Genomic DNA, 27,784 nt, shown 5'->3' with positions numbered 1-27,784 from the left:
CAAAAACAATCCAACCACAAACTTTTAGGTATTTGCTTGTACTGTCTAATTTGACAGCTTAAATAGCAAAAGTTAACATATTTACATTATAAAGAATTAACTCAGTGAACAAAAACAATAACAAACAACTTACAGTTTCACTCAGAAATCAAGAACTGCTGGTGCTCCCGAGTGGCGCATCCAGTAAAAACACTCGGGTAGGGTGCAGGATGCGCCCTACAGTCTGGACGTTGTCGGTTCGAGTCCAGGCTATTCCTTTGCCATACCGAGGACGGGAGCTCCCAGGGGGTGCAGCACAATTGGCCGAGCACCACCCAGGAGGAGGGAGGTTTGGGTCGGCCAGGGTGTCCTCGGCTCACCAGCGACCCCTGTGATCTGGCCGGGCGCCTGCGGGCTCGACTGTAAGCTGCCCAGGGCTGCGTTGTCACCAACGCTGTAGCTCTGGGTGGCTGCATGGTGAGTCTGCATTGTGAAAAGAAGCGGGCGGACAACGGCACACGCTTCAGAGGACAGCGTGTGTTCATCTTCGCCCCTCCCAAGTCAGTGCAGGGGTGGAAGCGGTGAGCTGAGCTAAAAAAAATGATTGGACACTACTAAATTGGGGAGAAAATAACAAAAACACTAATTGTCGACTACTAAATAAAAAAATTAAAAATCAAGAATTGTCAATTGTTTCGCATGCAAAAACACATGCTTTGAAAGTTCTGCTGACGAATAACCTGAGCTTTAAAGCCAATTGAACGAGAACACATTTTCGCTTCTCACTCATTATGAACTGACACTGTAACCAGCTGCACTTGGTAGTTGCGAATGAATGAATGAATGAATGAATGAATGAATGAATGAATGAAAAAAAGAAGCAAAAATGACTTCCCTAATCAGCAAAACATTTTTTCCATTCACTTACATGGACGCACATATGAAATTGCTCAGCTCAGCACTGATTTTAATGAAGATCTGTATCAGAGCTGAAATGTACTGAAAACATCCATCTCTAAAGGTGGTTGCAGTTGATGCTAAGCATTTCGATGCAATCTGACATACAAACAGTGCTAATTACTCCATCATTACGGGCAAAGGACCGGCCTTCTTTGAAGTACTTTTAAAACAAACAGCACAGCATAGGCCATGTTTAGGGGCACCGTCACATTAGAGATGTAACTACTTTACAAATTGAAAGCTTTCACCTACAACAAGTTAACCTTAAAAAGACTATACAGTAGTTTGTTTAACAGAAAATGGCCATGTCTTTTTTAAACTTTGTTTTACAAAAAGACCTTTTAAAACATGTAGTTTTCAAGGTGCTTAATAAAACCCTACTATTTGAAAGCCATTTGTTGTTTCCAAATCCATATAATTTGGAACTCAAACTATTTTGGATAGGCACAAGTAAAACAAGGCATTACTTGAACAAACACTGAACTGCTATTTCAATATTCGATTTTGTTTTGTATTTATTTAATTTTGCATTTTATTTTAGTTGCAAAGCTGGCAGCACTCCCAATTATCATAGATATTTGATCACCAGGAGAAACCACTTTTGCTGAAGAACCATCTAATTTTCAAGAGGAGATAGAGAAGGTTTTCCTTGGTTCTTCTCAATAATGGACTTATTCCCTGTGACACTGTGGTACAGTAAAATAGACACATGGTTTTGTATACTGCCTTACTCAATGTAATCACTGCAGTACACTGTATAGAAACATGGCTTGGTTTCTTATAGTTTTATCACTTCTCTATTCAATATACAGCAGCACTAAAGGATCCCAAAGGATGCACACTAATAACAGGATATAACCATTTCAGATTGGAAGTAATATACACAGAATAAAAAAAAATAAGCACCATATTTTAAAAGAACAGAATTTGTCATTATTATCCTCAAAAAGCAGTGTTTATGTTTATTCAAATCTGCAATGATTAAATAATATCAACAATACAAATGGCATGAATTCTGTCCATATATATATATATATATATATATATATATATATATATATATATATATATATATATATATATATATATATATATATATATTTAAGTCCATTATTGAGAAGAACCAAGGAAAATATTTGTTTTAAAACTAGTACATGTAGTGTACACATTTTATCATATTTCAAAAGTGCATTTCAAAACATACTGTATAAACAGACAACCGTAAAGTTAAATGATTAATCTATTCATGGATATCATGTTAACAAAAAATAAACATAAGCATTTAAATATAAACTCTGCTTGTAAAACTGATAAACACTCATCCAAAATAAACAGACAGACAGACACACACACACACCCTCCTTTTGCATTTGCTACAGAGGAACACACGAATCTTTAAATAATGTTTATGCACAGTATGGTACTATAAGCCTTTACTTCACCTAATTTAACAAATATATTGAGAGCCACTCATCATCTGTCCGAGCAACACAGTATACATCGTATGTGAAGCATTTCCTTAAGAAAACTAGGAGGATAGCCGATTCCAAGTTTCAACCTGACCTTATAATGGCTATTCATCATTATGAAAAAAGCAGATATGATTTCACTTAGGCAATACACAGGCTGGATAAACCTTTCTACTTACAGTCCAGCAACACAGGCATCCTTGAACTTCAATACCTTTGAATGGTAAAGACGCAGCTCGGGCTCTGACAGCTCTTCAACGAATTGCAAACTTACTCAATAAGCAATCCATCCTGGGTGAACGTTTTCATTGATATGAAGGAGGAACAGGTATCCCAGCCTCAGGGAAGGACAGAATGCTGCACTTGTCCACATTTAACTGTCAGGCAGCAACTGCGTGCTGAAATCTGACAAAAAAAAAATCTGAAATCTGTGTGAGAGAGAGAGAGAGAGAGAGAGAGAGAGAGAGAGAGAGAGAGAGAGAGAGAGAGAGAGTGTGTTAGTGAGGGGGAGAGAGAGTGTTAGTGAGGGGGAGAGAGAGAGAGAGAGAGAGAGAGAGAGAGAGTGTGTTAGTGAGGGGGAGAGAGAGTGTTAGTGAGAGAGAGAGAGAGAGAGAGAGAGAGAGAGAGAGAGAGAGAGAGAGAGAGAGAGAGAGAGAGAGAGAGAGAGAGAGAGAGAGAGAGAGAGAGAGAGAGAGAGAGAGAGAGAGAGAGAGAGAGAGAGCTGAGGAGGCAATCGTTCCACTGAGCTTGTAGAAGGTCAGGTTACCCACAGATAAAAGCCCGGATACTGTGACTCCAAAGGCAGGAAATCAAGCATCTAAACATTGGCCTGTGTCCATCCAAGGACCAAACAAAAGTTCACCAGATTGAAAATGACTAGACTGCCAAACTTATTTTAGATGCAGAGGGAAGGTTTGAAATTACAGGTAGATACATCCAAATCATTTTTCAGTTCATTTAAGCCATCAGAAATGTTACCATTTTAGAAGATTGCAAGGATTTCATGGTGGATGTAATTAGTAGAATGGTGATTTATTTGGCATACAAATAAAAGGGGGCATTTCATTACAAAAAGGTTTTCTCGCTAATACAGTAAACATAATTCCTGTTAACCTTAATAATGCATGCTTATAGCTTAATTTATCACAGATGACCTAGTTCCTGAAACCTTTATAAGCTTTCAAACAACAACAGTAATAAATAGTAATGTATTGCATTGTAAAATTGTCAGTTCACATAACTATTGTCCCTAGTTAAACCAGTTTGTTAAACAGGATGAATAGATCATATTATTTCTGTACTGTAGCTGCTATTGTCCAGTGTCCAGATTTATTGCTCATGAAAAGGCACATTGCGGTCCTCACCACTTTAGCGTGGTTGACTGATGTAGATGCTCATTAGTATGACTGGGCAAAATCAAACCGTGTCCAAAACTACCTCAACAGCTGACACATTTACTCAGACCTGCTTAGCCTCAATACAAAAACATAGATATAATAATAACCGGCACAGCATTACATTCCTGGATTTGAATAGTACACCACTGCCTGCCAAACTGCAAAAGGTATAAACTGTATAAAGTATAGCAGCTAAAGTCTGTGAAACACTGCAGTAAACTTGTTAACTGTCTCTAGAACTGAATAGGGGGTTTAAGAAAACTTTTGAACATGTGCAATTTCTAGTAGAAGGGGGTAGTAAATATGCTGTCCAATCAGGTACATACAATATGTAAACATGACCTTGCTACAGTATGTGGTGTACAGTCGGCATCAAATTATGCCTCATCAACAGTTTATATATACAGTATTGTGTAGATTAAGTCTATATACATATGCATGTCAGCATACAGCTATTTGGTAGAGTCAGACACAAGTTATTGTATTGTAAACATAGTAGCATTCTGTTGAAAAATATTTACAGAAGTTATTTCTAATTAGAAACAACCTAAGACACTGAATAATATTACTTAGTTGATTGGGTTTAGTTTTGTTGAAGCCCTCTAGTCAGTAACTTGTTAAGAAAAAAATAAAACATATTACAGTAAGTTAACTATATTTTAAAGGAACTTCAAATAAATAACTAAGTCCATCACTCATTCAATCAGCCTATACCGCTGTAATCGAATAATAGTAGGGACACGTTAACGAATCAAAGAACAATTGGGAGTCTGTGGCACGAACCCATCCTTTATCACTGTACAAAGGACCAAGGCTTGTTTGAACAAGCAGTTTTAGAGTTGAAGTATTGCCTTATGTATACTAGTTATACTAGTTTACACTGCAGTAGTCAGTCTTGTGTCTCACTAAAGAAACAAAGCACAGCGTTAGCTACCCAAGATCTGTCCTCCAACCAGTTCAGAATGCTACAATATCCTGTCACTTTTACATTAGACCAACACAGCAATCACCTTAATGCTGTGACCTTTCTGCTTGGCATTAATACCTCCCCCACGTTCATAATGAAGGCATGTAACTCCATGTGCTAAACAACATTACATAACAGACTCAAGAGACTACAGGGCAAATGACTCATTGTGATGACTCCTGTAAGAGACGCCAGGCAACCTTCCTCGGTCTAGGTTTTAATACAGCAATAAAAAAAAAAACAGTCTGGACTCATCTTGCTTGACAGTAACTGTATGTAAATCACTACAAAAGGGGACAACAAAGTTAAGTGCAGAATTAAATTCAAAACAGACTGAATGAAATGAAAAATGATAAGCAAAAGAACACAGTTACAGCCGTGCGGAAGTAGATCATTTTCACATTCAAATAAACAGTGCTGTTTTATTAATTGATTTAGCTTGTAAATAAAACAGCTGCCTTAAATGTGGATAAACGGTTGTCTTCAAACAAAAACATTTGGTAGCAAAGCATATTGGACATCCAAACTTGTTTTTCATCTATCAGTGCCATTAAAGTTCTTGGCAGAACAAACGGCCAAATTACAACCCAGGGCTTTTGCTTCAGTTAATCAATCAAAACCTTTATTTATCCACATGAGTCAATTGAGAACAAATTCTCATTTACAATGACCACCTGGCAAACCTGGTTCATGCCTTCATGTTTCACAGTCACTCAAAAGGATGCACTTCTTTTTTTAATTGGTTTTAATTAAACTAATGATAAAGTGGATAAATGTAATAAATATTCCCAAGTATGTTTCTTTCAACAGCCCACAATTGCATTATAACTGCAGGCAAATCAATTAGAAATACCTTGACCCTTAGGCTGGATAAACCTTTCTCCACTGCAAAATCTTGTCCTATTGACAACAGTGGTTATTTATAGTATCTGAAAAATTCTACAGATTGACTGGTGAAGCAGTCGAAATTTCTGAATGGTAAGAATCCTACGCATGTTAAACCACAGAACAGTCTTACTGTAGGACTTTGCCAATACTGTTGAGAGACAGATTTTATTGAGCCGTCATAAACACACTGTTTCCTCTCACATTTCTCTCTATAAAACATGGAAAATATGAAAATATGCTGCATAAAAACAAAACAAATAATCAGCGTGATTGCATGGACAAAAGACAAAATAATTTCTGTAGATTTCTGAAAACCAAGAATTGTTTTCAGTAAACACATGGGTACAGGATTAACACAGACAAGGAATGGTTTTCAGAAAGTAATATTCTGTAAACTTGACCACCAGTACAAGCACTGAGTGGCATGGTAGTCTAGTGTTTTGTGTATTAAACTCCAACTGGGAAATGGAGTTTAAAAGAGAGCTAGAAGTAGTAAGAATCCCAAATAGAAAGTCTTAAATTACTAAAGCTTAATAGGCCACATGTCTACCTGGGTGTTCATTATAATAAATTAATTCCCAGTGTAATAGCCACAAGTGGCATATTCTTCTTCCCGGGATCTTGGGAGAAACCTGAACCCGATGCAATACAGTCTTGTATAATGTCTACTTAAAGAGAAGTCAAATGCAAGAGTTGCCCCTGTTTAATATTTCTTTAAAAGGTAACAGCATGGGCTCCTGAGTGGCGCATCCAGTAAAGGCACTCCGCCCGGGGTGCAGGACGCGTCCTATAGCTTGGAGATCACCGGTTCGAATCCAAGCTATGCCACTGCCGACTGTGGACGGGAGTTAGGTCGGCTGGGGAGTCCTTGGCTCACCGCACACCAGCGACCTCTGTGGCTGGCCAGGCAATTCAGAACTGCGTGATCTTCCGACACTAAGTTCTGGATATTGCTGCATGGCGGGCTTGTAGACTGAAATAAAGCGGACGGCTGACAGTGCTCGTTTCGAAGGACACGAGTGCTCATCTTTGTCTCTCCCGAGTTAGTTCAGGGGTTGCAGCTGTGAGCCAGGTTGAATATTAATTGGACATTCCAAAAATTGGGAGAAAATTGGAAAATTAATAAATAATAATTGTTAAAAAAAAAAAAAAAAGGTAACAGCAGCTCACCTTTTAGCATTGCTCTGCCAGTGAATCCTGCTAAGAGGTTCAGCAACCCACTCCGTGCTCCTATGGATGTAGTAGCCTCTAGCAGAGCCCCGGTGATGTGGTCAGAGATGGACGTTCTTTGGAGAGTGACGCGGTACTTAGGCAGCACACGGTGGACACATGGCTTTATATCACAGCAACCTCCACCTCTCCTGCAGGCTACTGCTGAGACCAGGAGCTTTCTGGAAGGATGGAGCAGGTTCTCAAGGGCTTCCTCCCCTCCTTCTCCTATCAGTGCATCGTGGATCTGTGAATACAGCAATAAGACAAATTGATCAGAACTGGAAATGGTCCCTGCTGGAAAGTTGCAAGGTTTATAACTGAAGAAGGATAAAGAAGAACATTTAAAAAAGCAATGAACTCAATAGCACAGATTTCCACTGCAGTCACATGGACCAGTTTCAGTTCAAAATTTCAACAAAGTGTATTTTTTATTTTATGCAGAATTATAAAACATTAAACTATGGTGCAGCAATACCAAATGGAATGTATACAATTCAATGACAAACGCTTCAACAATGTATTTTTCAATGTCATTCATCAATGAGAATCCTTACCCGTTGCTGGATACAGGTATCAGAAAATGTATAGGTTTGATAGAAACCTACTATTTGAGAGCACAGAATATGTCAAATAAACCAAATTAAATTACGTTTTAAATACCTGTGATGTTAGTATATCTATTTTGATTCCATGCTTAGGTACAATTGTAGCAGTACAAATCTAACTTGAAGAAAAATCAGATCAGCTTGCAATCCACAATTTCCTGGTGAGAACATAAATTACCCTTTCTCTTCAAAGGACAACAACCAATTACACCTATTTAAAAGGACGACCGCCCCACGATATGTAACTAATTTGTTTCTAAAATGCCTGCATTACCCTATTTCTTTTCATGTCGTAGGGTATTTGCGCTGACTAACTATTCCAGCAAATGTAATTTTTTTAACCACTTCAAAAGCTGAATTTGAAAAAGTCAGTTTTAAAAACTTTTGATTAGAACATATTGTTATTTAAGTACCTTTTTTAATTATTATTATTGAAATCAAGATACGAACAACAATTACCCTGCAACTGCCAACAGTAGAGGCTACCTCTTCAACAGCTCTTCGAGTGCAGAAAACAGTCCAAAAATATATCTGAAGAGCAGCATTTAAGTGTATGTAGTCTACAGTCGGAGTGGTTATGCCTTCAGTCCTCAGCTATAAGGGGAGGAAAGGAAAGGACGTCTTCTCCCAGTGAACTGGAACTCAGAATACTGAATTATTTGTATGTTATACTTACACTACTGTACACCAACCAGGCTATGAGCTCATTGATCACGTTAAACAGGTTCAGCCACATTACTGCCATTTTAACTGCAGCACTGTAGAAAAGGTTGATATATACAAAATACAAAACTTCATAACATTTAGAACAGTGTCTAAGTCTAAGAAGCAATTTAAGGTCTTATCCGTCATTGGGGTACTTTTTGATCTGAGAAACGTTGATTATTGGTTACAACAGTTAGTTAAAGATATCAGCTGGTATTCTGAGATACCATTCTTTAACCTCGGAGTTGTGTTTTTAGCTTGGGTCCCACTACTCTTCCAAAAACAGAAACCGTGGTAAATTTCCATAGAGGTTTGTCCACTCGTGTGAAATGAGGACAGACCCTGAACAAGGAGGTTGGAGGCTGTGTGGTCCAGTGGTTAAAGAAAAGGGCTTGTAACCAGGAGGTCCCAGTCCCCGGTTCAAATCCAACCTCAGCCACTGACTCATTGTGTGACCCTGAGCAAGTCACTTAACCTCCTTGTGCTCCGTCTTTCGGGTGAGACGTAATTGTAAGTGACTCTGCAGCTGATGCACAGTTCACACACCCTAGTCTCTGTAAGTCGCCTTGGATAAAGGCGTCTGCTAAATAAACAAATAATAATAACAAAGGACATGAGTAAACAATACTCCCTAGAAACTGACCATGGTTCTTTGCTTATAAGCGATACCATTTTGTAGTTGCACAATGGTTAATTAAATGTGTATCTAACACATTGAATACAATAACATCTCAAAGCCAGATGCATTTAATGATTTACTCTAGCCTAGGTTTCCCTTTCAGGTTGCTCAGTAAGAAAACGTTTCTCTGATATTCCTGTCCAAAACATTTGTGAAGTCATTTCACTTTTAGTTACTTAGCAACTAATTCACCGCTGTTTACTGTATAGCCTTGGAAAATTACTAAGGCTATAATAACTAGCTACCATCAACTCACTGTATCTAACATAAAAGGGAACACATTCAAGACATTTGTTAAAGCATTTCCAGGCGGTGGACCATTCTAATATCCAGAACATTCATCAGCAGATATGCTGGATAAGAACTAACCTGTGGCACACCAACCTCATTTACACAGGCCTGCATTAAAGTGACACTATAAGCAATGCTACTGGCTGCATAAAATGATGTGCAAAAGATGTTTATATACTGTAACAAAATATCAGATAGTATATGATTATTTTAGAATAATCCAATGATTAATTTAGAAATTTACATTACATAAATGTGTTACTAATAAGAGGGAAAACATAACAACATTATTCAAATTATACAGATCAGAAAGTACAACTATAGTTCTGTAATTCTAGTTCTAATAGTACATTTTTCTAGTTCTAATTTTGTACATTCTATTATGATTAAGCCAACACCCCTTCAGGCTGGTTACATCTTATGAGTCATACATTTAGGTGCAATAATCACAGAACACTAGTCTCTAGCTGGAATGTTAAAGTTAGTTATTGGGCATTATGCGTGCAGAATCTACAATTTGTGCAGTGTGCTAAAATAATGAGAGAAATGGGCTCATGCCACAGGGCTATCTGTTCTCCAATAATACAACTGATCATCTTTTACAACCAGGACTATAATAATAAAACCAGCGTCACTGTCAATGTATATCATCATTAAAGACCAAGGAACAAATAATTGAAAAAATACTGGAATTCAACAGTATCCCTATCTGTTTAATCACAGGGATGTTTGTGAGTTACAGGTACTGTATGTGTGTTACTCTGCTGCCAGTCCACATCAACATGTGCTACTCCCTGGGTAAAGTCAAATGGAAGGTTTAAAAGCACCTGTTAATTTGAAGAAATAAGAAACCTGATCATCATACATTTTAAAAAGCAATATAAAAAACACACAGACCTACTTTTTAAAAAGTTAGGACAGTACAATCCTAACTCATAACTTTTTTTAGAGAACTTTTATATATCTAAAAGAAGTCCCGAGGGAACCCAGCAGATACACAGGTCAGCCTAACCTGGTATTATTAACATGCCTTTTTATTTTCTACAGCAGTGATTTTGTCCTTACCAGAATAATCCTCAAAAAGTACATATTTTATAAGCAGATCTAGTACTCAGCTATCAGTACAGCATGACCTGAAAAAGAATAATGCATTTCTATTCCCTACCTGCAAATGCATAAAAGAAAAAAAGAAAATAAGTTATATAACAAGGGTGGCCAATCCTGGTCCTGGTGAGCCGCAGGGTCTTCTGGTTTTCATTCCACCCAAGTTATCAATTACTTCATTTAACCAACTGTTTTCTTAATTGGTTAATACTAACATGTTTCCTAGGTATTTGGCCTAACAGTCTAACAGCTGTGTGTCTTTTTCTGATAACAAGCTGGAGCTCAGAGCAGCTGATTCAAAGTCGCCGTGATTCTGAGACACGGGGGAGGGGCAGAGTCAACAGCACAACAACATATTATTATTATTATTATTATTATTATTATTATTATTATTATTATTATTATTATTATTATTAGCAGACGCCCTTATCCAGGGCGACTTACAATTGTTCCAAGATATCACATTATTTTTACATACAATTCCCCATTTATACAGTTGGGTTTTTACTGGAGCAATCTAGATAAGGTGCCTTGCTCAAGGGTACAGCAGCAGTGTCCCCCACCTGGGATTGAACTCACAACCTTCTGGTCGAGAGTCCAGAGCCCTGACCACTACTCCACACTGCTGCCCCAGTGTGGAGTTGTGTCTTGTGAAGTTATGTAATGTGCTCTTAGATTCCCACAAATGTCTTTATGGAGTCCTTTACATTGGCTCCATTGAAATTACAGCTACGAACGGAGTAAGGTTCAGCCCCCCATTAAGAGATTTGACAAGAACAACAGTAGTAAGAGGCACCAACCCCATAGTGAAGGGAAGTCTTGCCAATTTTTCTGCAGAACAGAAATTCAAAAACAGTATTAATCCCAGGCAGTGTGGTGCCAGCGATGGCTTTGGCACACCATTATCTGGGCTCAGCTACATCTGTTCCTGATTGTAAGGACTGCAATTGGGTGACATTGATAGAAGATTACTATAAATTGGATGTCAGGGAAATCAGTGTCAAATGGCAACCTGATTTACTGTAAATATGCAAATATGCCTTGGTTTTGAATAGCACACTAAAGATCTGAAAAGTTACTGTAAATGCTACTGTGAAAATAATGTAGGGTTTGTTATATGCAACTTGTCACAAGATCTTAATGATTTTTTTTTTTTTAACCTAATTTTACTTTGCTTGAGATTGTACGATTCAAAAGTCCAGGTTGCAGGCTTAATAGACAGTACCAGAATTTATTTTGTTTACAATTTCTGTTATAGTCTACACATCACTGCCAGGACAACATTAAAACCCCATTGTGGAGACATAAACCCCATAGAACACGCAAGGGATCTTCTTGACAAGCAACTACTCACTTAAGACCACTCCCAGATAGGGTGCAGGGACTCCTTGAAGGTTTTCCAGGACATCTGGGAAAACCTGGACTAAGATATAGTGCCAGCCCTCATGAATTCTTATGGCACTAAAAGGACAGTGATGAAGGGCCAATGAGATACTCCTTTTATTAGTGTACAACAGCCATAATACAGTAAGTGCTTGATTAAACATGGGCTTTTCATGTCTGCTTGAAAAAATATTCATACAGCACAGTATTATAAAATATCTGTTTTAAAATTATACCCCTGTAGACCAGCAAACCATTTCTCAAAGGAAAGGACAGAAACACTTTATAGTAAACTAGAATGTGTTTTATGTATTTCAGACATCATTTCTAACATTACATGTGAAACCTGGTGGCAGTGATGCTTTTTCTGACAATATCTTTTTGGCATCCTAATGTTGTTATAAAGAAACCACAAGTTTTGTGGCCATATAACTTTGGAATGGAATGTCAAAAAAATGTTTGAAAGAGCGCTTAATGGGCTTGTTGTATGGTTTTGTTTCACAATGTGGTCAGATACACTAATTCTTAAATAAGAGTGTCTGACCACATCGTCAAACAAAACCCTCCTACATGGAAGCCCTCTGGTGGATATGGAACAACGCCAATAGGCCCATCGGCCTCTCTGTCAACTACAATCTTTATTTAACATCTCCTTCACATGTTATGGCCATAGAACTTTCAGCAGTTTCATTATAATAGCCCTGTGTATAAGTTATCTGTGAAAAGTCTGGTGAACATGAACAATACATTCATTTTTTGGAATATTTCTCCAGCACTACAATAATACTATGGTAATAAAAGTATTCTGCAATATAATCAAAGTGACTTTCATTACCATTAAAGTAACTTTCATTGCCACTTAAAGCAGGTTTTTAAACAGAAACCATTTCTCAATTCATTTGCACATCCGCTCTCCAAAGGCATCCCGCTACTGCAATATGCTTGTTTTACATTCCCTCTTCATGGTAGGTCTAAATTGTAATTTTTTGTATTGATTTCGGTTTTGGTTTATTGATGTTTCTCAGCACGTACTGTATTTGTTCTATACATATAACACAACATATCATAGTTTAACCTGAAAAAGTTCACTACAGCGTATCTGAAACCTCATACTCCCGAGTCCAAACACTAACCACTAGGCCACACTACTGCAACAATTGGTTTGAATCCACACAGCTTTTTCATTATATTGTCGTCTCACAACAGTTAATTTATTTGCTCAAGTATCTATTTTCGAAAAGCACATTTTGAGAATTAAGTTTATTTTTCAAAATACAAGTTTTAGGACAAGGTCGTATTTCTAATTTGTTGAACAAAAAAGGCAATTCAAGCTATAATTCAAGAGTTTTTAAGAGTGGTACATTATGATCCTTGGAAAGTTGAGGCAACGTGTTTAATCAGGTGGGTGGAAAGGCTGAACATCATTGCTATAGCTCTTATATAGAGACCAGCTGCTGTGTTCAGCCTTTGTCACTTTAATTAAGTGGATTATTCCCCAAAGCAATTTAATAATGCTGTGTTATGTCTACTTCGCTGGTTTGTGCTGCAAGTTTTTTATTCATGCATCTTGGTGCTCAAGATGGTTTCTATGGAAACCAAATTAACAAGGCAGGACAGCAAAATTGTCCGTCTTATTATCTGTTTTACAGGACACATTACTTTCAGTAGGATTATCGAGTAAAATCTGAATGCATGGACACACTATTTAATAACACTACAGAATAGCTGATGTGTACAGTACCACGAACTGCAGTGCTCAGTGGTATATTTCTTTGATCTTTTATATCTCAGCATTCAATACTAAATTAAAGTTGTTCTATTTTACCCTTCCTGAAATTCCTTTCTTTCTGCGAATCATATTACATGCAGGACAGTAGCTGGTAATTTTAAAACGTACAGAACACGGCTATTTTTTATGAGAAAGGATATTAATACAAAAAATACCAAGATTGCAGGTCTTGTGTACTGTACAGAACCTTATTGTACATGTCCAACGTGCAGTGGTGTTTTTGGTTTGGAACGCTGAGAACGTTGGACATTCAACCTATACAAGATGAGAACATCCCAGAACTGCTGCTCAGAGGTTTGACCTGCTGAAACCTCTCGCAGATGGATCTGTCACATCTCAAGCATCCAAATGAGACTGAAGAGACTAGGCTTAAATTAGCTTCAGAGAGCTCAAAGACTGTTCTGATACTTGGTTAGAATAGTCTTCGCTGCTCGCTTTTTCAAATTAAATTTTGTCCAAGCCCATGCAACCTCTGTCTCTCTGAGTAGCTGCCCACTGTATAAAGCACTGAAGTACTGACTGACTGTGATGGTACATTTTTATTTTATATTCTTCTTGATATAAAAATGTGTTAAGACAATCGGAAACTATTTCAAATAAAACTCTAAAATCAGCTCAAAAACTATTATTATTATTATTATTATTATTATTATTATTATTATTATTATTATTATTATTATTATTATTATTATTATTATTATTATTAATAATAATAATAATAATAATAATAATAATAATAATAATAATAATAATATTTACTGTGCAATATACACAGTTTCTTCTTCTCTGTTGAAACAAGACACCAAGAATGGCACAAATTCTTAGAACATAAGAAATTTACTAACGAGAGGAGGCCATTCGGCCCATCTTGCTTGTTTGGTTGTTAGTAGCTTATTGATCCCAGAATCTCATCAAGCAGCTTCTTGAAGGATCCCAGGGTGTCAGCTTCAACAACATTACTGGGGAGTTGGTTCCAGAACCTCACAATTCTCTGTGTAAAAAAGTGCCTCCTATTTTCTGTTCTGAATGCCCCTTTATCTAATCTCCATTTATGACCCCTGGTCCTTGTTTCTTTTTTCAGGTTGAAAAAGTCCCCTGGGTCGACATTGTCAGTAACTTTTAGAATTGTGAATGCTTGAATCAGATCACTGCATAGTCTTCTTTGTTCAAGACTGAATACTCAATTCTTTGAGCCTGCCTGCATATGCCATGCCTTTTAAACCCGGAATAATTCTGGTCGCTCTTCTTTGCACTCTTTTCTAGAGCAAAAATATTCTTTTTGTAGTGAGGTGACCAGAACTGAACACAATATTCTAGATGAGGTCTTACTAATGCATTGTAAAGTTTTAATATTACTTCCCTATATCCGAGCATCTTTTTGGCCTTTTTTATAGCTTCCCCACATTGCCTAGATGAAGACATTTCTGAGTCAGCATAAATTCCTAGGTCTTTTTCATAGATTCCATGATATTTATAATGCACATTTTTATTGCCTGCGTGCAGTACCTTACACTTTTCTCTATTAAATGTCATTTGCCATGTGTCTGACCAGTTCTGAATGCTGTCTAGATCATTTTAAATGACCTTTGCTGCTGCAACAGTGTTTGCCACTCGTATTTTTGTGTCATCTGAAAATTTAACAAGTTTGCTTACTATACCAGAATCGAAGTCATTAATGTAGATTAGGAATAGCAGAGGACCTAATACTGATCCCTGTGGTACTCCACTGGTTACCTCGCTCCATTTTGAGGTTTCTCCTCTAATTAGTACTTTCTGTTTTCTACATGTTAACCACTCCCTAATCCATGTGCATTCATTTGCTTGAATCCCTACTGCATTTAGTTTGAGAATTAATCTTTTATGTGGGGCTTTGTCAAAAGCTTTCTGGAAATCTAAATAAACCATGTCATATGCTTTGCAATTATCCATTGTCGATCTCCCTTTCCTAAAACCATACTTACTGTCTCCCAGGATACTGTCACCATATAGGTAATTTTCCATTTTGGAACTTATTATAGTTTCCATAAGTTTACATATAATAGAAGTCAGGCTTATTGGTCTGTAGTTACCTGGTTCGGTTTTGTCTCCCTTTTTGTGGATTCTCCAGTCTGGTCGGTACAACCTTGTGTCAAGAGACTGTTGCATGTTCTTGGTTAGCAGTTTGTAAATAACTTCTTTCATTTCTTTGAGTACTATTGGGAGGATCTCATCTGGCCCATGGGATTTGTTTATTTTAAGAGCTCCTTGTCCTTTTAACACTTCTGCCTCTCTTATGCTAAAGTTATTTAAAACTGGATAGGAACAGGTCGACATGTGGGGCATGTTGTCCGTATCATCCTTTGTAAAAACTTGTGAAAAGTAATCATTTAATATATTTGCTTTTTTTCTCTTCATCTATGTTTTTGCAATTTGTATCTCTTAGACATTTTACCTCCTCTTTGAATGTTCTCTTGCTGTTATAATATTGGAAACACTTTTTGAAATTGTTTTTCACCCCCTTAGCAATACTCATTTCTATCTCTCTCTTGGCTTTTCTAACTTCCTTTTTGACTTGTGTTTGCAGTTCCAAGTACTCTTTCTGTGTACTTTGTTCTTGGTCCCTTTTAAACACTCTGTAAAGTGCCTTTTTTCTCTGAATATCTTTTTTTAATTGATCTATTAAACCATTTTGGCAATTTTGTTTTAGTTTTAGATTTGTCTACTTTTGGGATTTAATTGTTTTGCGCCTCCACTACTACATTTTTAAAAAACAGCCTTTTTCCGTGGATGTTTTCTCTATTTTACTCCAATCTACTTCTGTTAGTCTCTGTTTCATACCTTCATAGTTTGCCTTTCTAAAATTGTAAACCTTAGCTTTAATCATTATTTTGGGGTTTTAAAAAGCACTTCAAATTGCGTTAGGAAGCTGTCATTTGTCATTTCCACCATTTCAATTTTCGTCTGTCGTGCTCCCCACTGGGTTTTCCCCATTTTATATGGGGGAAGTTGAAATCCCCCATTAATATGGCTTCTCCTTTGCTGCACGCATTTCTAATGTAATAACAAATTATTTTGCTCGGTGCCTGAATTTGACGTTTTTTTTGTTGATTTCTCCCCCCTTCTTTTCTAGTTTAAATGCTTCTGAACCTCCTCGAGGATCCTTTCTCCGAGTAGACTGGTTCCCTTTTTATTAAAGTGCAGTCTGTCCCGCCTATATAGATAGTTCTTGTTGTAGAATGTGGTCCAATGTTTAAGGAAGGTGAAGCCTTCCTGTGTGCACCACATTTTCAGCCATGCATTTAGATAATTTATTTCCAGCTGTCCGTATGCTCCTTTGCAAGGTGCCGGCAGTATTCCAGAAAATAACAGTTTTGGTCTTGTCTTTTAATTTCCTTCCTGGATCTCTGAATTTGTTTTGCAGGGATTTTGGTCTGTCTCTTCTAATGTTGTTTGTACCAATGTGGACGACTAATAGAGTGCTGGATGCACCCTATAGTCTGGACTTCGCCGGTTCGAGTCCAGGCTATTCCTTTGCCGACCGAGGACGGGAGCTCCCAGGGGGCAGCACACAATTGGCCAAGTGCCACACGGGAGGGTTAGGTCGGCCAGGGTATCCTCGGCTCACCACGCACCAGCGACCCCTGTGGTCTGGCCAGGCACCTGCGGGCTTGCCTGTAAGATGCCCAGGGCTGCGTTGTCCTCAGACGCTGTAGCTCTGGGTGGCTGCACGGTGAGTCTGCAGTGTGTAAAAAAGCGGGCGGCTAACGGCACACACTTCGGAGGACAGCGTGTGTTCGTCTTTGCCCCTCCCGAGTCAGCACAGGGGTGGTAGCGGTAAGCTGAGCTAAACAAAATAATTGGACACTACTAAATTGGGGAGAAAATAACAAAAAACGAATTGGCAACTACTAAATTAAAAAAAAAGAAAGAAAAGAAAAAAAATATTAAACAATGAGTTATACAAGACAGGAGTCCTCCCTGTCTCCTGTCATACAAGACAGCAGTCCTCCCCGTCTCCTGTCATACAAGCCAGGAGTCATCATGGGTTGTAACAGATACAACCCACGCCTCAGGTGTGCTGTGATACACAAGGCAAAGCAGATTCAAATGTACTCCCTATACTTTTGTTACACAGGGCTGCTAATTGACTTAAAAAATGTATTACAGCTCAATTAGTGTTGAAATAGTTTTAAATATGCACATGTATTTATTTAATATACTGCAGCTTGAATGTAGTTTTTCTGTAAAGGAAATAAATTTTAAAAAAAGGTAAAAAAAAAAAAAGACCTGCTTTACTACACATTGGTACTGTATGTAGATTTGATGTTTCAAATTAATGTTCCCCTACAATAACCACACTTTAAACCTTTATCCTTTAAATGTCAAGCCTTTGTTTATTCTCACCATCAGTCCTTAATACTCATCAACTGAACTCTGAAATGCAGTGGCAGAGGCTGGCTGGCTGGCTTACTTGCTTGCTAGGTGCCACTCATACAGTAGTGCCTTCACAATGCAACAGATTAATAATACAGCCAATGCCTTCTCGTGTGTTACTGTCTTTATAGTCTTTTAGTAAGAGCCTGTCCCATCTAGTAATCAGCTACTTTGGATCATTTTTGTTGTATAACATCCGACTGGTGGACATGGCTAATTATTTAATAAACCAGAAAAAGGTAAATTACACAAGTGAATGCATGCTGTACTGTATTTACTCTTTTTCAGGCAGATTGATTTGGAACTATAGTGCTTCAGTGCAGGCATAGCCTTTCACACAGGAGTTAAGACGCTGCAGTGCCTCGCGAGGTGGTTCAGAGACGGCATAAAATATGACGGCTCTGTAACGGTACAGGCAATTCACACCATGCCGGTTCTGAGCAGTCATAACTCGTCTGTGTGAAAGAGGTATAAGATCTTTATTAAAAACAGGAAGTCTAAACTTACTCTGAACCCAACTGGCAATTTATATAATTATTACAAGGACTGTTGACATATCACCACTTTATCTACTGTATATCATCTAATTGTATCGAAATAAAGTTATGGTTTCATGCTTTAGGGCTTGCATTCAATGCAAAGAGGAGCATTCAGCAGTCATTTCCCCTCCAAAATGCATTTTCCAAATGTATTTTTTTACATTTGAAGCAGGTAAAATATCAGTACAACTTTCAAGTTTTTCTATATAAGCTGTGATAGAGCTACCGTAGCATGTCATTAAAAACCCTGTTTGTAAGTCAGCTGTATATTTGAAGTCCTCATACTGTAACACAGGATGCATGACATGTCACATCAACAGTAACGTGACAATAATTAACTCCTCATCCATTTCCATTTCCATTTCCACATGAAAGACAAGTTCTCCTGATTCCTGACTGGTCAGTTTCAAAGCACCTGGGTTTGTGCTGTAGATCATGTTTTGCTAGCTCATCACATGTTCAGTGTGAGGAGAGATGAGCAATGGAAGAGCATCTTGGGTACCTACAGCTGAAACCTCCAACTGGAAAGTGTACCAAAGACTAAACAATAGAATAATGTAGTATAAATTATACCACAAATTCATAATAGATTTGTTTTCAAAAGGTAACTTTATTAAGGAATTGTTTGGCTTTAAGTCCAACAATGCTTTAAAACCACAATTTATCAAATCCATATTTGGCCCCTTTTGCTTTCCTGACCCTTTTATCTTGTTTGTGGCACACTGGAAAACCAAGTGTCTGGCATGCTAAATAGAGCTTGCCCTGGATTTTAATAACATTTACAGTTGTTAGCCTAAACCTTGCTTGCTTTATGAACGCTTAGTGGAATAAAATGAGTGTCTGTTTATGTGGGTTCTGCTGTCTGTCTCCAGGGCAGCTCTGGTACATCTCAGTGGGATTATTCTTCATGATAGCTTTATTTAAATAAAATTAATAAAAGACAGAGACATGGTGCAAAAGAGTTTAAGGTAATGTAGGAAGAAGCAGGCTGGGAACACTTGGATTATCTTCAAATAGGCTCCGGTTTAACAACCTTCTCCTGTTTACTATCAAAACTATTGGTTTGTGTTATTTTTGTAACAAGAACATTTGATGCAGTGTACTGAATTAAGTGCTTCTAATCACTACTGGCTTGTGACCATAAGCTGGTTTTATTGAAACTACTTTGGCATCCACAATAACATATAATTTGTATAATTGCTAGGAAACCCACCCCATCAAATTAGTAAGCAATTTTCAATCTCTTAGCAGGCGGTACAGTATTTAGGACAAGGATGTCTTTGTACCGTGAGTTTTTAAAAATAAACAATGCAGAGCAGAGTTGATCAAATCTCCCCCCCCCCCCCCCCCTCCCAAAAGGTACTGTATAGGTTAGAAAGATATTTTTAAAACACATTTGTATACTCTACAAATTGACATTTCCGTAAGCTAAACTAAACCACACTCTGCAAAATGTGTTTCAAATCGGATAGGTTGTGCAGTATAATGGCAACCAATCAGAATACAACTATGTTCAAACTACATACATATGCAGAAGATAGATGTTACCTCTTCCCAAGATCACTGTTGAAGGAGAGTGCCAAAGAAACTCATGTGAAATTGCACCTACAGTTGCAAATACATGCTCCTGACTGGAATAGAACTTGAAGGAAGATACTGTAACCTGATGAGGGCATTTTACCTTGAACAGCCTTAAATAAAAATGGGAGCCAATGTAAAATATTTCCTTTGTTTAGGCTTAAAACATGAGTTGATCTTCCAGTATCTGCAGTGCATAGTTGTGTGTTACAGATGTACAATACAGTTTAGGAGTACAGAGAATGTTATGCTTTTTATAAATGCTGAACAGCTGTTGGCAGTGGACAAGGAAGGGGTATTTTCTCTGGCTGACATCAATCCCCAGATTTAAATGGGAATTGCAGCATTAAGGATGCATATAGAAATTCGGCTTCCTTTTTTAACTGTCCCAAAAGTCTACTGTAAATGCAAAATTAAGATTTTCTAATAACACAACAACCAACATTTATCCATTCAAATTACTTATGTTACTTATTCATATTTTTTAATATACTTGTACTTGCTAGAACCGAAGTCATTGTATTTTATCTTGCTCTTAATTGTATTAATACTTGTACTGTGATTCTTGAAATGTATTTGTTTACAACTGTAAGGTCGCCCTGGATAAAGGCATCTGCTAAGAAATAAAATAATAATAATAATAATAATAATAATAATAATAATAATAATAATAATAATAATAATAATAAATGTATAGTAGGTTAAAACCACTGTATTCACAGCTCATCAGTTACCACAAAGTTACGTTAGCAGTGGCCCATACTGTAAAGACCACCCAGGTCAGTTTTCGAAATTTTTTCTATTTTGGTATATATGCTACACATCATTACTGTGTTAACTGGTGCACTAAATTGTTCATATTTGGGTCCTGACGAATACTAAATACTACTACTGTGTTGCCCATTTGCAGAGGCACATAACATTTAATTGGGGCTTGAACTTTTAATAAAAATTACAAAAAAAAAAATCAGTAAAATGTAGCTATAGTAATTAAGAAATGTCATCACAACTCACTACCAAAGCACACCTACAAAAAATCCTTGATTATCAGTAGTTTCTATGCGATTCAAGTTCTTTCACGTCATTTCAAAAGACACAATAGCGCTGTACACGCTACATGCCTTATATAGCAATCCAATCAGCCACAGGTCATGAGATCACAGTCAACATTGTCCATAAAAATTGATCAAGGTTGCCTTATTGGCCAAAAATAAAAAATAAATCGCTTATCTGGTGAATTATCATTGACAGAAATTTAGATACAGATAGCGACTCAAAACATTGTGTTGACTTCACATGGAACATGACATCACAGCAACAGCATGGCCAGCCGTACACTAGTGTGTTGACAAGTTACTGCCTGACAGCTAGAAAAAGGAAGTACTTATTTGACTGATAAGAGACAGTTGTAATTGCTAAATCATTTTTGTAAAATGTACAATAAAGGTTGACACTGAAGACATTTGTCTACTTGGTTTAGTTTTACCTCAGAATTTATGATTGAGAATTATATAGTAAATACATTCATTGTTTTTAGACGTCTATTTGTTTTTGATCAGAAAGTTACATTTTCAGTAAAAATATGCATTTATTGCTGTGTTTTGGTCTCGTTTCTCTCCAGAATTGAATCTATCCAGGCTGACTCCAGGTTATTAACCCGGCTCTGCACCAGTTGGTTGGTGTCATTCAACACTGTGAGCAACAACTTAAAAAAATTAAATAAAAAATATACTCTTGTCAAACAGTGTGCATTCTAACAATTTATGACCTATAGTTGTTAGCCAAATCTTCACCCACAGACTCAGCTGCCAAGATTTTTGGATGTACTGACCTCTAGTGCAAGCACTGCCAGTGTTCTAAACCCGGGTCATGTGACCCAAACACCACCCAGCTGTCGCAGCAACAAACTCTCTCAGCCGTTGTACATGAGACTGAAAATGTTTGCATGGGTAAGAGGGTACATGGTGGTCTATTATTTAAAGACTCATTGGATACACATATACCCGTACAGTACAAAGAGTTTGCACCTTCGAGTAATGAATGCAACGTACATTGTACAAATTCCCAAGCCTTAAATTATTACAAAAGATAATGTACAGTAATACACGAATAGCAAGAAAATCTAACCCTTTCATCAATAATTATAAAAACAAGTAGTATATACAATAACATTAAAATAAACTTCTATAAGACAATGACATTTGTCACATCAAGTTTCTTTTAGTACTGCTACGTAACTTAAATATTTAAAATTGTAAGAAAGTTGGCATAAGCATTCTTACTCAAACTGGTTCTCAGTCTTTTTGACTTATTCCAGTGTTTTGTTCAAACATAGTTATTTGTCATTCTCAATTTACCATGTGTAACACAGGAACTGGGAGCTGGGACACAGGAACACACAACGACCATGGAGCTCTGGATTTGAAACAGTCCTAAAACAATTGTCTAATGAAACTCTCATACTCCTAGCCTACTGATGAAGCAAGAAGATCTTACAATGGATGATTAAGCACTGTTTTAAACGGTCATGTTTTAATGTATGGGAAGTGTATGCACAGCATTCTCAGCTAGTTTAACAGTTCAATGATAATAAAGTAAACAAAAATGTGGACAGAATGTAATAGACATTAGCGTCTATTTTAATAATCTAAATGTATGGATATCTTGATTTTTCATGGAAAAATAGGAGAGGGTAAAGGAGAGTGTCATTCAAATTTGAAAAATGTATTTTTTGCCAAAACATTTGTCTACCACTATCTGGCATGATTTATGCACATACTTCATGCAGCTTTTATAACACACTGACTTCGCAACTGCGTATTTCTGGCAATCATAGCCTTGAAACTGTTTATGAAGCTGCACGCAAAATTGAGATGGATTTACAGCAGGAGGTGGTACATTGTAAAAAGCAGACAACATTGGACAATTTCTTATTTTAAAAGTGTGTTCGTTAGAATTAATTTTAAGTACAACACATGTTTCATGTTTGCTTTACTCATTGTAAGGACAACTGTAGTACACCGTTGTGTAGTACTATTTAAGCCTACTCCCTTTTTTGTTTGTTTTACACACGCGTGAAGTAAACAGTTCTATGTTTGGATATTTCGTGTTTCTAATGATAATTTTAAACATTTAAAACACATGTATTTTCAGTGCCATATTTGTACAACTACAGTATATATCGTTCCATATAAATACACTTGAAAACGGGGGCTTTTTGCTTATTGGCAACTTTGGGTTAATGAGGTTGTTAATAAGCGTTATCTACTGTGTGTGTGGAAACGAATATCAGATTATCAGGTTTCTCAGCAATGACATGCAGTATCTCTGTTTATGGGACATCTGAAAATAATCAGCTCAACCACTGTGGTTAGATCCAGCCTCCTTCCTTGTTTAAAATAATTCATCCTATTCTCTTCCAATTTTCCAGATTGGGAAATGGCAACCCTTAAAAGGCATGTTGACAGCAGTGTATTGAGTGTTAAAATACTGCAGTCTGTATAAGATATGCTCACAATATGAAAACCCTAACAAGTTTCACATGTACAGGAAATCATGTCATTCAAGTAGGCACAGTGTACATCGATTGGAATTAATGATTTACTTCATTGTGTTTCTAGTTGGTATAATTTCGCCTTTTTTCTTCATGAATGATTTTTGTTTTTAAATGAACAAAGCAATAAGCTACCGGGCTGATGCCTCATTGTTGGTATTTTTGTATGAGAAAAATACACAGCAGAATAATGACTTGACAGCCAAATGGCAGAATAGGATTTACTGCAGTAGTTTTGCATCACACAAACCAAAAATGTGGTAATGACTGTATTGAATACATTTTAGGCTATAGTAATTAAAGTCAGCAACTTTTGTTTCTTTTAGTTTGTTGCTAGATTAAAAGGTGGCTGTATCTAGTGGTTAGGGCTCTGGACTCTTGACCGGAGGGTCGTGGGTTCAATCCCAGGTGGGGGACACTGCTGTTGTACCCTTGAGCAAGGCACTTTACCTAGATTGCTCCAGTAAAAACCCAACTGTATAAAATAGGTAATTGTATTTAAAAATAAAGTGATATCTTTTAACAATTGTAAGTCACCCTGGATAAGGGCGTCTGCTAAAAAATAAATAATAATAATAATAATAACAACAATTCTATTCAACTGAATTATTGGTTAATACTTTATAAAACACAGCAGGGATACGGAATGTAAGGCACTATTTTTACCACGACCTACACAGTTAAGTAGTTCACAATGGGGTATAAATCTAAAGAAATATAATGTACTGTAACAACCAGTCTAATATATATGTCAAAACTATGAGCTTGGCTGAAAGAGCAGGACGTTTATGAGCTCATACTGTAGCCTTGAGACCCCCTGTACAAGGCTTTAGTGTTGACCCCTTACCGGGAACTACTGTACTGGTAACTATGTGCAATTATAACATAAACAATATCAGACTTACAAAATGCTGACTGGAATTTTCCATCTTAATGCATTCAACACCTTCTACAGTACACTGGGAGACAGACTCCACAGTAATTTTCCATATTTCCTCATTATGTTATTTGCCTCACTGACTAAGAATATATGAAGATCACCCTTAATCCTGACATGATACAAACACTGGTTTCTGACAACCACTTTAGATGATGACTGATGACCAAAATGGGTTCTTTCAGCAGTAACTTTGCAAAAAAGATAGCTCTATGATAACTAATTAAATAGTTTCAGTTATATAGAAATAAGTAAGCAATACAAAAATGATACAGGGGTATATCCAAGACCAAGACGGGTCAACAGGTCTGTTGTGTTGGTTGGAGTTATTTTTCCTAGACTGAACTATCAGTCTAATAGTTAAAAGTTTCCTTATTGAAAGAGTTAAAAGTTGAGGAGATCTAAATACTACCTCCTTTTCATTCTATAAATCTCACAGGTGTTTTCCCCCAGTTGAGATTCATTGTCCCTCAAATTAACATCCCAATTCAATAAATATACAGTGAAAAGAGGTCTGTTTTAGGGTGGCTGTATTTAGATCCGCCACTGTCTAGATCATTAAAATAGACCCAAGGAAGACTTAGAACTAAAATGAATAAGAAAATGCAAAAACGAGGCTAAGACTTCAATGCTATAAAGACTGACTAAAAATCTTGAAGATATTAACACATTTCTGTAGAATCTTTGAACAACAAGCCTGCAACAAAACTACGTCTCAGGAGTGCAGAGTAGTTTATCTTAATGCCACTGATATGAATCGAAAACAAAATCATAAAATCTGGGAAAATATGCTGACTTGCCTTATTAAAAAAAAAAGTCCTCACTTAAGGACTTCATTTGAAAAGATAAATCTCTAAAACCACAAATACGCTTATACCACTGAAATATAAAAATTGTAGTTTGGCATTCTTAAGTTTTAACAAGGCAAATACTTTCTCTAGTTAACCATCACACTGCAACAGTACCACGAAAATGAAATATAACATAATGTTATTGCAGCAAAGCAGTGTGCAATTTATTGAGGTGTGCAAAAAATAACTTTGATGGTTTCCCATTGAGGATAAAGCAGAGTAGAGGCATCTCTAGCTGAAATGTTTCCATCTGGCAGCCTGTGTTAGGTGTTAGATTTATACTTAGAGGATTCATGGAGAAGACCAGAGATTACTTTGCTTAACTGCAGAGCATTCCCATTTAGAATTGAATAGCAAATGGTGCAAAATCATTACCTTTTATCTCATGCTATAAAATGCATGTGATGAGAATACTTCATAATTCATATTACTCTACATGCTGTATCTTAATATGCCCCTACACCCTTATTAACAAGTGCTTGCGAAAGTTACATTTGAAGTATAACATGGTTCATATAAAGCAGTAGAACAAATGATAAATCAATTAGAAAAAAACAAACACTATTGTACATCAAATATTGTAGAATCAATAGTTCAATTCTAAAAAAGCATACGATTGATTTTATCACCAGGAGCATTGTTATGGGGTAATCGAATTACAAGTATTATATGAGCTCCGCAGATTAAAATCCTGATTAACCAAGCCCCAGTACTGTAGCTTAGCAATCAACACAGTTAGGAAAAGCAAACAGTATTCCTGATCTAGAGAGTCTCACTGTCAAAAACAGTCAGTGTTATATTTTATAACATATTGCCAACTTTTAAATTGTACGTCGTGGTTAATAAATCAACAAGGAAATACATTTCTCAACATTAACTTGGCAGCATTCGCCAGAAGGAGGATTTCTCTTCTAAACATCACAGTGTATCCAGACCATGCTCTCTCCTGCAGAAATGCGGTGTTCCCACAGCACACCACTCATTTTAATCAGAGCACCAGCATTGTTTCAGGAGGATGATCTGGATACACTAACATATTTAGAAGAGAAATTATATTTTTCCTGGCGAACATTCCCAAATAAAAGTTGAAAAAAACTAAAACAACTCCCTTGTTGATTTACCTATGTGCAAATAAAAATATATATGAACAACATGGGATACAGCAAAAGTAATGTGTTTCTTGTGAAAACCACAGGGGGTTGTGCAACACTTTAAGATCTTCTGCATTTTCTGACGTGAACATTTTCATTCCAAACCATTTGCTGTAAGATCTTCTGCAACCCTTCCTTTCACAAACCCTGTGCTATAGTCCTTTCTCCAGGGGGGTGGGGGGGATGTTTTTCACATGCTTGGATGTCTGGTGTTCTTCAGGTATGACTAAATATTTTGTTTCCAAACCATCTGCATCCTTTTGTGCAAACAATGTTGGCCACACTTTATCAATTAACATTGTTGAGAGTTTGGAATTCGGTCACCTCGTGTTCCGGAATGCTTCGTCAAAAACTAAGAGTATTCAAGAGCTGGCACAAATCAGAGCCTTGAAGACTCTGACAGATTTACATTATGTAAACGAGTTAGAGTGGTGAAAAAGTGTAATGTTCAGTCTCAAGACAATGCAGCATTTCAGCTAAACAGGATATACTGAAAAAGGAAAACAAGTGATAAAGTGGTCACTATGCAGATTTAATAACACCAACATAAAGGCTACATAACACTGTATTGCGAATTGCGTGTTATTTGACTCAAGCGGGATTCAGAATAAAGTTGAAAAGAAACAAATGTATTTGGAATGCTCTTGATAAAGTATGCAGCCGCACCAACTTCATTTTAATACCGTTTACTTGAACCTGACCGTAGAAGGGTAGACACTCGACTTAACCTTTTTTTCACAATGATAAAATTCAACATTGCCAATAAGAAAACACAAGCAGCCTGCAATGTCAACTTCTCACAACCTACAAATGAACCACAATTAAAACAGCTGACAGCCATTCAAATCACTCAAAGTGATGGCTAATCCACTCTAGTTAATGATAAAAACAGAAAGTACATTCCACTATCGCATTGTGAAATTCATTGAACAGGATAATAACGTCAGACAACAAAATGCTTATTTTAGAATAAACTCTGCCTGCAAGAACACTGAACTGCATTGTGACCTTTTCTCACATACCTTAGGCGTTGGAACTATGGAAATCGCATTACAGTATGTAAATCTGTTTCTGTACCTTTCAGGGGCATGCTGGAGTCTGTGCTACTGATCCAGTGCTGCATCTGAAACGATTTGCAGACGACTTAAAACTGAGTCATAAAGCAGATTTGGCAGGGATTTCACTGGTGTGTACTAATGTGAAAACTCTGGATGTAGGTTGCAACAAAGGATTATGCCATCTTTTTGCTGCCAGAGTGCAGATATTGTCTTTTCACAGCAGTAATGTGATTTAAAGCACCAAGGCAACCTGCAAGAAGTATTTATTTAGAGCCT

General features: G+C 37.0%; 1 protein-coding gene across 4 annotated transcripts in view; it reads right to left on the bottom strand.

The window, feature by feature from the left end:
- LOC117415432 (1-phosphatidylinositol 4,5-bisphosphate phosphodiesterase epsilon-1-like) overlaps positions 1–27,784 on the bottom strand; it is a 130,287-nt gene that overhangs the window by 55,169 nt on the left and 47,334 nt on the right. For 2 of the 4 annotated variants that reach the window (XM_034025761.3, XM_034025762.3), the window contains exon 3: positions 6,831–7,116. In XM_034025761.3, coding sequence (XP_033881652.3) covers positions 6,831–7,116 — 286 coding nt within the window. Of the gene's footprint in view, positions 1–2,587; positions 2,846–6,830; positions 7,117–27,784 lie in introns of those variants that run through there. The other 2 variants (XM_034025764.3, XM_034025763.3) reach the window with 2 other exon arrangements.

Source organism: Acipenser ruthenus, chromosome 7, assembly GCF_902713425.1.
Source record: "Acipenser ruthenus chromosome 7, fAciRut3.2 maternal haplotype, whole genome shotgun sequence".
Taxonomy (NCBI): Eukaryota; Metazoa; Chordata; class Actinopteri; order Acipenseriformes; family Acipenseridae; genus Acipenser; species Acipenser ruthenus.
The sequence above is the reverse complement of the archived record's forward strand: the minus strand, read 5'-3'. Positions and strand labels throughout refer to the sequence as shown.